The sequence below is a fragment of the Molossus molossus genome, unplaced genomic scaffold (assembly GCF_014108415.1).
Source record: "Molossus molossus isolate mMolMol1 unplaced genomic scaffold, mMolMol1.p scaffold_m16_p_3, whole genome shotgun sequence".
Lineage (NCBI taxonomy): Eukaryota > Metazoa > Chordata > Mammalia > Chiroptera > Molossidae > Molossus > Molossus molossus.
In genome coordinates this window covers 59,988,651-60,002,064 of record NW_023425366.1, presented here as the reverse complement: position 1 = coordinate 60,002,064, position 13,414 = coordinate 59,988,651, and the positions used below count along the sequence as shown (strand labels likewise).

The 13,414-nt window shown below is 37.1% G+C and overlaps 2 protein-coding genes across 9 annotated transcripts in view; both read left to right on the top strand.

The window, feature by feature from the left end:
* CCNH (cyclin H) overlaps positions 1-13,414 on the top strand; it is a 109,627-nt gene that overhangs the window by 9,067 nt on the left and 87,146 nt on the right. For all 8 annotated transcript variants that reach the window (XR_004961822.1, XR_004961821.1, XM_036280961.1 and 5 more), the window contains exons 5-6: positions 1,499-1,662; positions 11,374-11,444. Coding sequence is in view for 6 of the 8 variants with exons in the window: in XM_036280961.1 (XP_036136854.1) it covers positions 1,499-1,662; positions 11,374-11,444 (235 nt within the window). In the remaining 2 variants the exon portion in view is untranslated. The remainder of the gene's footprint in view (positions 1-1,498; positions 1,663-11,373; positions 11,445-13,414) is intronic.
* LOC118642906 (60S ribosomal protein L7) lies at positions 9,760-10,539 on the top strand. Its single transcript, XM_036280965.1, has one exon. The coding sequence runs from the start codon at positions 9,775-9,777 to the stop codon at positions 10,519-10,521; it is 747 nt and encodes a 248-aa protein (XP_036136858.1). The 5' UTR covers positions 9,760-9,774; the 3' UTR covers positions 10,522-10,539.

Genomic DNA, 13,414 nt, shown 5'->3' with positions numbered 1-13,414 from the left:
AAGAGCAGAGAACATTTTCTGAGAAGGATGAGGGATAGAGTTTCTGAGAATTTTAAAGACCTTGAGAGAGGTGGAAAATGTTTAACATAGTCACTGAAAAATAGAACAGATTTTCTATGGAACATAGTTGGGCAGTGTTGAGAGCCCTGCTAAGATCAGGGAACCTAAAATTATAATAATAGTACCAGACCTCTTGGTTGTATTGTTTTTTCTATCAGCACCAGAAATCTGGGTATGATTGCAAGCAGAAGGTTTGTTGAATTCACCTGTTGAAGTTTTGTCAGAAATGTGTTGGCAGCATATTGGGGTAGGGAAATCAGGAGGGAAATAAGGACCAGAGAACTCTGGTGAGTAGGAGCAAGTAGAGCTATAGGAACCAAAGAGTCTAAGGAAGAAATCAAAGAATAGCTGTGAAATAATTGAGCAAAAGAAAAAAAAAAATGTTGGGAAAGGAGCACTGTGGTTGGAGTAGAACTTCTTGTCTTATCCTATTAGAGGTCACAAATTTTGGAATAATGGAAAGACCTGGGTGTGACTACACAGTTGTTATCTGATATTTTGTTTCAGGTTATAGAAAAGATTTCTTAGACCCGGGTTCGGTTCCCGCTAAGGGCATGTAATTCGGTTGCAGTTTGTCCCCGGCCCTGGTTGGTCGTGCGGGTGGCAGCCACTCGATGTGTCCCTTCACGTCGATGTTTCTCTCTCTCTCTCGCTCTTCCTCTCTCTCCCTCCCACTCTATCTGTACAAAAGATGGAAAAATATCCTCATGTGAGGATAAAAAAAAAAAAAAAAAAAAAGCCCTGGCCAGTTTGGCTCAGCGGTTAGAGCGTCGGCCTGTGGTACAGAGAAAAGATTTCTTACTGCTTCTGGACCTGAATATGGATATTTACAGTAAATCCAAGGATTTAGGGCTCATTTTAAAGGATATAAATTGTCAGAAAAACTTTCCTATTTCTTAGGCATATTCTAAAAATAATTCTGTAATCAAACCAAGATTTATTTCCATTTGCTTCTTCACAAAAGTAAAAATTAAGTAGAGGAATTTCAAATCAAAATGAGGTGGTGCTTTGGTTCCTAAATGTTGTCTTACAACTGAATCATCTAAATTGCCTGAAAGTGTTTACTTGGGAGTATGTATTTCTTAGGTCAGCTTCAGACCCAATGGAATTTCTAAGAGCCTCCTTTCCCCTACTTCCTCTTGTGGAAAAGGACAAAGAGAGGGATTAGCATAAATCAGAATAGCCAAATACTGTGATGGGAACTTGAGCTATATTATTTTAAAGCATATATTTCTCATTTAACAACTGTACTTTCAGTACATTCTAATGGTGAGTACAAAGTAATCTTACATGGAAAAATTGTAACTGGGGTATAGAAAAGGAGTTACTTTTATAAAAGCATCCCGTGTTGAGCACTTTCTGGTTAATAAAATATTTTGAACTGTTGTTACTCCATTAAACCCTCATAAGTAACAATGTTTGCAAACTTTCTTTCTAGACCCGCTATCCTATGTTGGAGAATCCAGAGATTTTAAGGAAAACAGCTGATGACTTTCTTAATAGAGTTGCACTGACGGATGCTTACCTTTTATACACACCTTCTCAAATCGCCCTGACTGCCATTTTATCTAGTGCATCCAGAGCAGGAATTACTATGGAAAGGTATTAATTTGTATTTTAACTTAGATCACTCAGTCACTCAGTTTATTCCCTCCTGGAATCTGAGTTTTCAAGGGACATTCACTTTGTGAATATAGTCCTTTATATCTCCTATGGCTAGAAGAGTTGGGGCAACTGAGGGAAGAAATGAAGTCACCTTTTAAGAAAATCTTTAAAAACTGAGTACGATATTTTTTAGCTAAGAGGATCCATTTATGCCTAAAGTAGAATTAAATCAGGTGATCTTGAGAAGACTGATATAGCTATCATTATATGGCAAATGTAAAAGTTTTGTGAACTGGTTAGCAAAATGAGTGCATAAGATATGTTTGTCTTATTTTATCGTTATTCTGCTATGGAGCGTGTGGCATGTATAATTCAGTAAAGATTTATTGAATGAATAATGCTTTAGAGAATGTCCAAATAAATTGCAGTTCAGCTGTAAATAGTAATAGTTAATACATAAATCATAAATGCACAATGACAACAAGGATCTATGATAAGCACTTTACATGAACTGTATTCACTTAATTCTTACAGCAGTATACTCAGTACAGGTTAATTAAATATTATTATACCTGTATTATTTATATTTATTTGTAACTCAAGCATAGTCTAGCAGAAAATTAGGCTTTTTAAACACTTATATTTAATTTTTTTTAAGTCACTGAGGTTCTGCTTGATTTTAAGACTTTTGAAGTTCTGCTTGATTTTATTCCTTGAAATAGGTGAGGAAGTGTTCTACATGCTTGTCATCCCTCATCCATAATTTCAAAATCTATTATGGAGGCAGAAAACATAAGCAGGCATGATTTACTCTTTATTCAACTTAATGGGAATACATTTTCTTGCAAAATATTAATATTACGAATTACAGGATACTGCCCCGGACATCACTGGAATATGTAGTTTGCATTCATGGTATATACACCAGGTTACCTTTCTAAGACATGAACACTTCTGAATTTCAAAACAAATCCAAGATAAGGATTTGTGGGCTTATATTTTGTTTAATTTATGGTATGCCTCTTCTCTGCAAATACAGCTCACGAACTGTATATAAATATATACAATTAATCCCAAAGTGATTTATATGTCTGTCTAATTACTAAACAGGCCTTTATTGAGTGTTTTCACCATACACTGTACTACACTTTAGGAATATGATAACAAGCTATAAATCCTTGCCCTAGTTAAAAAAAGATAGCCATGCAAATAATTGATATTGGTGGAGTTCAAGTGGGAGGCTGCCAGTGTCTAAGGGAAGAAGGCCTCTTTTCTACAATTCAAATAACCAAATGTTTGATTAATCTGTTTAAGCATCATATTTTATAGAGTGTATATGCAAATTATTCAGCGGTGAAATTTTCCTTTGAGATACAGGATTTTTTTGATGATTTCCTTTTCTCTGCAAAAACTTTTTAGTTTGAAGTATTCCTATTTGTGTATTTTCTTTTTCTTTTGTTTCCCTTGCCTGAGGAGACGTACAAAGAGTGATGTATAAGAGTTTATTGCCAATATTTTTATCTAGGAGTTTTATGGTTTCGGATATTACATTTTAGACTTTAACCCATTTTCAGTTTATTCTTGTACATAGTCTAAGATATTGGTCTAGTTTTATTTTATTTTGCATATATCTGTCCAGTTTCCCCAACACAATTTATTGAAGAGATTGTCTTTACCCCATTGTATAGTCTTGCCTCCTTTGTCATAGATTAATTGATCATTTAAACATGGACTTATTTCTGGACTATCTATTCTGCTTTATTGATCTACCCATCTGTTTTTATGCCAATACCATGCTGTTTTGATTACTATAGCCTTGTGATATACTTTGATAGGTAGTGTGATACCTCCAATTTTGTAGTTCTTTGTCAAGATTGCTTGGCTATTTGGGGCCTTTTGTGGTTCCATATAAATTTTAGAATGATTTGCACTAGTTCTGTGAAAAATACCATTGGTGTTTTGATATGGATTGTACCAAATCTATAAATTGCTTTAGGTAGTATGGATATTTAAACAATGTTCATTTTTCCTGTCCTTGAGCTATATACTTCCATTTATTTATCTCTTTATTCTTATAATTTTCTGAGTACAAGTCTTTTACCTCCTTGGTTAAGTATATTTCTAGGTACTTTTTTCTGATGCAATTGTAAATAGGATTGTCTTCTCTTTCTGATAGTCTGTTATTGGTGTTTAAAAATGCAAACGATTTCTGAATAATAATTTTGTATTCTACTTTACTGAATTTACTTACCAGTTCTAATAGTTTTTTGATGAAATCTTTAGGGTTCTGTATATATAGTATCAAGTCATCTGCAAATAATGACAGTTTTACTTCTCCTTTTACAATTTAGATGCCTTTTCTTTCTTTTTTCTTGTCTGATTGCTGTGGCTAGAACTTCCAATGCTATGTTGAATAAAAGTGGTGAAAGTGGAACAAGACAAGGATATCTAATACTAAGGAAAACACTTTTAGCTTTTCCCCTTGAGTATGATGTTGCCTGCAGGTTTATCATATACGACCTTTATTATGTTGAGGTATGTTCCCTCTATTCCCACCTTGCTGAGAGTTTGTATCAAGAATGGGTGGTGGTTTTGTCAAATCCTTTTTCTGCATGTATTGATATGGTAGGATTTTTATCCTTCATTTTGTTTATGTGGTGTTATTACATTAATTGTTTTTGATATTGAACCAACTTTGCATCCCAGGAATAAGTGTCACTTGATTATGGTATGTGGTATGTGGGTTTTTTTAAGTGTATTCTAAGTTTAGTGTGCTAATATTTTGTTCAGAATTCTTGCATCTGTGTTCTTCTAGGATTTATAATGTCTTTGGTTCTGGAATCAAGGTAATATTGGCGTCATACTGTGAGAAAGGGACACATCAAGTGGCTGCCTCCCACACGACCCAACCAGGGCTGGGGACAAACTGCAGCCTAGGTACATACCCTTAGCAGGAACCGAACCCGGGTCTCTCCAGACCGAAGGCCAAGGCTCTAACTCTTGAGCCAAACCGGCCAGGGCCAGTCTTCGAAGATTTTATGTTCCTTGGAGTTTATCCATTTCTTCCAGATTGTCTAATTTGTTAGCATATATTTGGTCATAGTATTTTCTTATAATCCTGTGTATTTCTGTGTTGTCAGTCATCATTTCTCTTTCATTTCTGATTTTATTTATTTTGGTTCTCTTTTTCTTGATGAGTCATCTTCTGGTTAAAGGTTGATCAGTTTTTTATCGTCTCAAAAAAACAGTTCTTGGTTTTATAGACCTTTTATATGTTTTTAGACTCTTATTTCAGCTCTGATCTTTATTATTTCCTTCTACTTGCTTTGGGCTTTGTTCTTTTATGGTTACTTTAGGTATAAGGTTATACAGTTTATTTGCGATTTTGTTTCTTGAGGTAGGCCTGGATTGCTATGAATTTCCCTATTAGATTCCATAGATTTGGGGTTGTTATGTTTTCACTTTCATTTGTCTGAGGGTATCTTTTGATTTCTTCCTTGACCTCATTGTTAACCCAATTCATTGTTTAGTAACTTTTTATTTAGCCTCTATGTGTTTGTGTCTTACACTTTTCTTCTGTAATTGATTTCTACATTCATAACATTATGATTGGAGAAGATGCTTTATATAATTTCAGTCTTAAATGTGGCCTAACATGTGGTTGATCCTGGAAAATGTTTCAATTGTACTTGAAAAGAATGTATGTTCTGCTTCTTTTTGAGTGATATGTTCTGAAAATATCAATTAGTGTTTTATTTAAAGCCATTGTTGTGCCTGGTTAATCTATCTCTTGATATCATTTGGGGTGTTAAAGTCCCCTACTATTACTGTATTACTGTTGATCTCTTTACATCCATCAACATTTGCTTTACATATTTAGGTGCTCCTATGTTGTGTGTGCAAATTTTTGCCAGGGTTATATATATCCTCTTGTTGGATTGATCCATTTATCAAAATGAAATGTCCTTATTTGTCTATTGTTAAAGCCTTTGTTTTAAAGTCTATTTTGTATGATGTAAATATTGCTACCCCAGCTTATTTTTGTTTCCATTTGCATGAAATATCTTTTTTATTCCTTTAATTTCTGTCTGTGTGTCTCTTTTAAACTGAAGTGGGTCTTTGTAGGCAGCATATGTATGGGTCTTGTTTTCTTATCCATTCAGCCACCTTGTGATTGATTTTAGAGAAAGAGGAAGTGGGTGGGTGGGCAGGGGAGAGAGAAACGTGGATCAGATGCCTCCCACATATGCCTCGACTTGGGATGCACATATCCCAACTGGGTATCAAACCTGTAACCTAGGCATGTGCCTTGACCAGTAATCAAACAGGCAACTTTTTGGTACACTGGATGACATGCTATGCTTGGAAGATGCCCAGGAAAGGCCAGGTGTGAACCGAGTCCAGCTGCTGCTAGTGCCAGGCCTAGGGCCACTTAAGAAGTATGAACTGAGACAGGATATTTATATGGACAAGCCACTGGAAGCGGCTTGTGTGGGCCAACAAGTTGGGTGGGGTGTGATAGGGTCCCAGGAGATTTCCAGGGTATGAGTAGTGTTAGGTTGATGTAGACTCAGATATGGTGACTATTTACATCTGCAGGAGAAGGGCTCAGTAAAGGAATAGTAGCCTCTGCCAGCACTTCTGTCTGGGAGAAAGCTGCCTCTCCAGCCGTCGCTGCAAAGCCAGAGAACTCGGTTCTTCCTGAAGGTCTGTGGTGCCTTTCTAGCTGCTGCCCCAGTGCTGGAGCTCAGGAAGAGAGTCCAAGTAAGTCAGTGCGTGGGCCCTTTAAGAGGATTGCCTGGGACTGCAGCAGCCCTCCATCTCATTCAACCACAGTCTCTGCTGATTTTCACAGCCAGAAATTATTGGGTCTTCTCTTCCCAGGACTAGAACTCTGGGCTGGGGAGCCTGTGTGGGGCTGGGACTCCTTATTCCTCCGGGGGGACCTCCACAGCCAAGATATCCCTTGTGATTTTTTTTTTTTAGTCCTCACCTGAGGACATTTTTTGATATTTTGTTCAGATAGAGTGGGAGGGAGAGAGAGAGAAAGAAACATCGACGTGAAAGGGATACATCGAGTGGTTGCCACCCACACAACCCAACCAGGGCCGGGGACAAACTGCAACCGAGATACATGCCCTTAGCGGGAACCGAACCCGGGTCTCTCTGGACCGCAGGCCGACACTCTAACCGCTGAGCCAAACTGGCCAGGGCTCCCTTGTGATTTTTAATCACATGTGGTTGTGGGACCAGCTCGTTTTGCATCTCTGTCCCTCTTAGCATTTTTGATGTGGCTTCTTCATTATATCCTTATTTATAGGACTTGTGTTCAGCTAGATTTCAGATGTTTCTTGATGGTTGTTATATAGTTGTAATTTTTATGTGGTTGTGGGAGAATTCAAGTGCTGTGTTTACCTACTTTACCATCTTGAATGGAAGCCTCCCTTCTAATTCTTAATCGCCACACTGTGGGTGATGGATCAGTCCATTTTGCATCTCTGCCCCTTTTACCAGTCCTTGGCATGGCTGCTTCTTTCTATCCTTAGTTATAGGAATTCAGTTCAACTAGTCTTAAGATGGTTTTCTATGATGGTTCTATAATTTTGTTTTAATTTTGATGTGGTTGTGGGAGGAGGCAAAGCACAGCATCTACCTACTCTGCCATACTGAACTGAAGAGAGTAAGATAATTGGTTTTACGTTATTACTGATTTCAGAAAAGGAAAGCCCTTGTGCTGTTGTTATATTCTGGATGATGCTTTAGATTATTACTCGTAGGATGTTCTGTTGTTACTTCTGAGTTTTTTTCTTTTTCACAGGATTTAGAGCTTTATTTCATATTTCCTCATTTGACTTCTTGGATAATCTTGCTTGCCTGTGGATTTTTTTTTAAATCAAAATATTAAAATTCTAATTAAGGATTGAGTAAAAGTTGCTAACTTTAAAGTTTCACAGAATTAATGAATGTGGTCAGTTAACTCTTAGAACTAAATCTATTACCTTTATGCTTAAGAAGGAGTTTTAGGGAGAAAAAGGAAAAGAAAAACAAATTGTTATTTTGAATTACTGATAACCAGAAATGTGTTAGTTGTTAAAGGAGTTATTGATTTTCATATTTAAAGTGAACTCCTACAGGAGGGATCACATTACCAGATTGTGGTTATACTACAAAGCCACTGCAATCAGAACAGCCTGGTATTGGCACAAGAACAGGCAGATAGATCAATCTAACAGAATAGAGAACTCAAGACAATGTGCTTAATTAATATTTGACAAAGGTGGCAAGAGCATACAGTGGAGTCAAGACAGTCTCTTCAATAAATGGTGTTGGGAAAATTGGACAGCTACATGCAAAAAAATGAAACTAGACCATCAACTTACACCATACACAAGAATAAACTCAAAATGGATAAATGTAAGACTTAAATGTAACTCATGAATCCATAAAAATTCTAGAAGAAAATGTAGCCAACAAAATCTCAGACATCATGCACAGCAGAATTTTCATCGATACAACACCTAAGGCAAGAGAAACAAAGGAAAAAATGAAGAGATGGGACTACATGAAACTAAAAAGCTTCTGCACAGCAAAAGAAACAACCATCAAAATGGAAAGGGATCCCACTATATGGGAGACCATAATCACCAATGATGCATCAGATAAGGGGTTAATTTCCAAAATATATAGAGTGCTCATACAACTCAACAAAAGGAAGACAAAGAACCCAATTAAAAAATGGGTGGAGGACCTAAATAGACACCTCTCCAAAAAGGACATACAAATGGCCAAGAGACATATGAAGAAATGCTCAACATCACTAATCATCAGAGAGATGCAAATTAAAACAACTAACTATGAGGTATCACCTCACACCTGTCAGAATGGCCACCATCAACAAATCATCAAACAAGTGTTGGTGAGGCTGTGGAGAAAAGGGGACTCTAGTCCACTGTTGGTGGGAATGTGGACTGGTGCAGCCACTATGGAGAATAATATGGTGTTACCTCAAAAAGTTAAAAATTGAACTGCCATTTGACCCAGTGATCCCACTTCTAGGAATATACCCTAAGAAGCCTGAAACACCTATCAGAAAAAATATATGTACCACTATGTTCATAGCAGCACTGTCTACAATAGCTAAGATCTGGAAACAACCCAAGTGTCCGTCAGTAGATGAGTAGATTAAAAAGCTGTGGTACATGTACACAATGGAATACTATGCAGCTGTAAGAAACAAAGATCTCTTATCCTTTGAGATGGCATGGAAGGACCTTGTTATACTCAGCAAAACAGGCCAAGCAGAGAAAGACAAATATCACATGATCTCACTTATTTATGGAATATAATGAACTAAACAAACTGAACAAAATTAACCCAGAGACATAGAGGTAGGGTACAGACTGACAAGCCTCAGAGGAGGGGGTTTTGTGGGGGAAGAGATAAACCACAGAACTTATACACATATATGCATGACCAGTGAACACAGACAACAAAGCTGGGGTTTGGGCAGGGGGAAAGGCGGTAGGGTGTCAATGGGGGAAAAATGAGAAACATCTGTAACGAAAACATTAATAAATTTTTAAAAAATTTAAAAATACAGTCAACTCCTACAATAAATGATAAGATGTAACATCAAACTTAGTTGTCAAAACTCTAATATAATTTAAATAATCTGGATAGTTTAAAAGACATATAGCAACACAAGTTCTTAAAGAACTGTCTTTCTATTTTTGTAACTTTATTTCACCCAGGAGAAAAATTAATTTTTTGCATTCATGTTTGAAATGTTACATATGCCTTTAGAATTTTTTTACTCGGGCTGTTAAACAATTATGCATAAACCTCAGTAAACATTTAAATATAAAAATTATACTTTCATACAACTGTCATTTGTTCTGAAAGAAATGGATAATTGGGCTTTATATCCCTTTATGAAAAAGTATTAACACCTTTGATTTGAACTTTATGCAAATACGATGTAATAGAATTATAGAGCATGGGGTAATATTCTTACTGGTTTAAATAGCTGTTAGTCCCAAGAACAACAACTATAATTTACATAGAGTAGGTATTAAGAAGAGAGAGAGTTCCTCTTTTCCGACTGGAACCATGGAGGGTGCCGAAGAGAAGAAGAAGAAGGTTCCTGCGGTGCCGGAAACCCTTAAGAAGAAGCGAAGGAATTTCGCAGAGCTGAAGATCAAGCGCCTGAGAAAGAAGTTTGCCGAAAAGATGCTTCGAAAGGCAAGGAGGAAGCTCATCTATGAAAAAGCTAAGCACTATCACAAGGAATATAGGCAGATGTACAGAACTGAGATTCGAATGGCTAGGATGGCAAGAAAAGCTGGCAACTTCTATGTACCTGCAGAACCCAAATTGGCATTTGTCATCAGGATCAGAGGTATCAATGGTGTGAGCCCAAAGGTCCGAAAGGTGCTGCAGCTTCTTCGCCTTCGCCAGATCTTCAACGGCACCTTTGTTAAGCTCAACAAGGCTTCGATTAACATGCTGAGGATTGTGGAACCGTATATTGCATGGGGGTACCCAAATCTGAAGTCAGTAAATGAATTGATCTACAAGCGTGGTTATGGCAAAATCAACAAAAAACGAATTGCCCTAACAGATAACACATTGATTGCTCGCTGTCTTGGTAAATATGGCATCATCTGCATGGAGGATCTGATTCATGAGATTTATACTGTTGGAAAACGCTTCAAAGAAGCTAACGACTTCCTGTGGCCCTTCAAATTATCTTCTCCACGAGGTGGAATGAAGAAAAAGACCACCCATTTTGTAGAAGGTGGAGATGCTGGTAACAGGGAAGACCAGATCAACAGGCTTATTAGGAGAATGAATTAAGGTTTCTACCATGGTTATTTTTATAATCTGGTCAGTTAATAAACAGTGAGTGCTTTAAATTGAAAAAAAAAAGAAGAGAGAGAATCCTTACAGAGCAGGTTCCAGCTCTGTTACTTCTGTGCTTTATGACTGGGCAATTTACATGTTCATGACTTGTCTGTCCCTGTCACTAGATTCCTCATTTGTAAAATGAGATTCAGACTCTTAAAGTTTATATAGTAAACACTTATCATTAAAAGTAATGACTGGTGCTGGGGGAAGGATGGGGGCCTCTGTAATACTTTCAACAATAAAAAATAAGTAAATAAGTAAATAAATAAATAGAATGACTGGTGCTACTCTTATTTTCATACCTCTAAGAGCTTATGTACTGTAGAAGTTAAACATTTTAATTTAATATAAGTTGTAAATCATAAGACTATAAAAGTTATAGATTAGTTTTGAGTTCTTTCAAATTATTGTTTTAATACTTTGTATAGAAATTAATTTTAAAATTGACCTTGATAATGAGCCCTGGCCGGGTAGCCCAGTTAGTTAGAGCGTCATCCTAATACACCAAACTTGTGGGTTCGATACCTGTCTGGGCCCATATAGGAATCAACCAATGAATGCATAAATAAGTGGAACAGCAAATCGATGTTGTCTCATGCATGTGTGTGTTCGCTCTCTCTCCCTCTCTCCCCTTCTCTCCACTCCCATCTCCCTCTCTCCTGCCTCCTTTCCCTTCTCTCTCAAATCAATTTTTAAATTTTTTTTAAATTGACCTTGATGATGAACATGGAGGAAAATAATTGTAAGGTTTTCCCAAGATGCTTTATCCAATAGATTAAAACTTTTTTCCTTTTTTACCAGTTATTTATCAGAAAGTCTGATGCTGAAAGAGAACAGAACTTGCTTGTCACAGTTACTAGATATAATGAAAAGTAAGTAAAAGAACACGTTACAAAATATTCTATAACAAAGCTACTTTGTAAAATATATTGATATTTAACTTGCGATAACAAATTGTTTATATTTACTCTCACTGAGTTATGATATCATGGAGGCATAAAGTATGTAGTGGTTGGGAACAAATAGAAGGTACATGAAAAGCAGAGTTTTTACACATATAGAAATTAAACACTGAGATTCAGAAAGGTTGAGTTTCAAAACAGGATTCTTTCAAAATGTATGCAAATATGTGATAGGCACTGAAAAAGAACTATAGGGAACTAAATTTAAGGATAATAGTTAAATTTAGAACTTTTATTTGTAGAGAAATCAGCGTTAACTAGTTAACACCTGTCATTAGCTGGTCATTTGATTAGTTAATACTACAAAAATTAGTTCTCAACTGGGTGCGATTTTTGCATTTTTGGCAACAACCTGGGGACTGGTGGTGGCTGCTACCAGCATCTAGTAGGTGCAAGTAAGAATGCTGCTAAACATTGTATAATTCATAGAATAACCCCTTGGCAAGCTGAAACATGGCTCTTCAAAAGATAACAATGTCCTAATTCCTAGAACCTATCAATTTTAACATATATGGGGTGGCAGGGGTGGTGGGGTTATGCAGATGTGATAAAGTTAAGGATCTTAAAATGGGGAGATTATCTTGGACTATACAGTTAGGGCCTGAATGCAGGACTCCTTATTAGAGAAAGGCAGAGAGGGAGGTTTGACAGAGAGAAGGCAATGTGAAGAAAACAGAGATTTGAAGATGCTGACCTTGAAAACTGAATAATATGGCCACAAGCCAAGGGATGCTGGCAGCTACCAGAAGCTGGAAAAAGGAAGAAATGGATTTACCCCCAGGGCCTCCAAAGAGAGGGTGGCCTTGCCAACATTTTGACTGTGGCCCAGTGAAATTGATTGCAGACTCCTGGGCTTCAGAACTGAGAGAGAATACTGTTGTCTTAAGCCTTACTAAATTTACAGTAAATTCTATAATAGCCTTAGGAAACTAATGTAGCCCCTACTATCAATAGTGCTGATGCTGAGAAACCTTGTTTTAGGGATTGAGTAGAACTTCCACTTAACTGACTGACTAGATTAGCCAGCCCTCTCCAGTCTTCACTCTTGCCTGTTACACTGAATGATCATGGCTACGTGGCTACTCTTTAGGATTAAAAGTCAATTGTATTTTTTCCCAAAACGTTTTGTGCCAGTGTCCTTGTTAATAAAATTTGTAGTTTAAATGCTGAATAAACAAATAAAATTTGAGATTGAAGACCTTGATCTTAGATGATAGTAGTAAATGAATATAGCTTTAATGTTGTAAAAGTTAAGATGCTTCCTAATATTGAAATGTTATTTCTTGCTGTTTGAAATAACCTTGAGGGCTTCCCCCTTTTAACTGAGAACAAATGAATTTGTGACTTATGAATCATAAAACTGTAGGTCTTTAGTTATACCACTAGAGGGTTCACATCCAAAGCTAATCGATTTGGCCAATAATTAGAATCAGCCCTGGCCAGTTTGGCTCAGCGGTTAGAGCGTTGACCTGCAGACCGGAGAGTCCCGGGTTCGGTTCTCGCGAGGGGCACGTACCTCGTTTGCAGTTTGTCCCTGACCCCAATTGGGATCGTGTGGGTGACGACCACTCGATGTGTCTCTCTCGCATCGATGTTTCTCTTTCTCCCTCTCTCCCTCCTACTCTATCTGAAGATAAATGTAAAATGTCCTCGGGTGAAGATAAAAAAAAGTTAGAATCTTGTAGGTGGAAGGGGCCTGAAAGATAACCTACTATGATCATTTTATAGCTGACAGTTTTATTACTGATTTATTCTCAGCAGCTTAACTTTACTCCACTTATTTTAATATGAAATAAGAATAGCTCTTGCCCTGCCAGTTTGGCTCAGCGGTTGGAGCTTCGGCCCAGTCCCAGGTTCGGTTCCCGCTAAGGGCATGTACC

Excerpts from the sequence above, each read along its gene's own strand:
- LOC118642906 (XM_036280965.1), top strand. The coding sequence starts at position 9,775 with ATGGAGGGTGCCGAAGAGAAGAAGAAGAAGGTTCCTGCGGTGCCGGAA.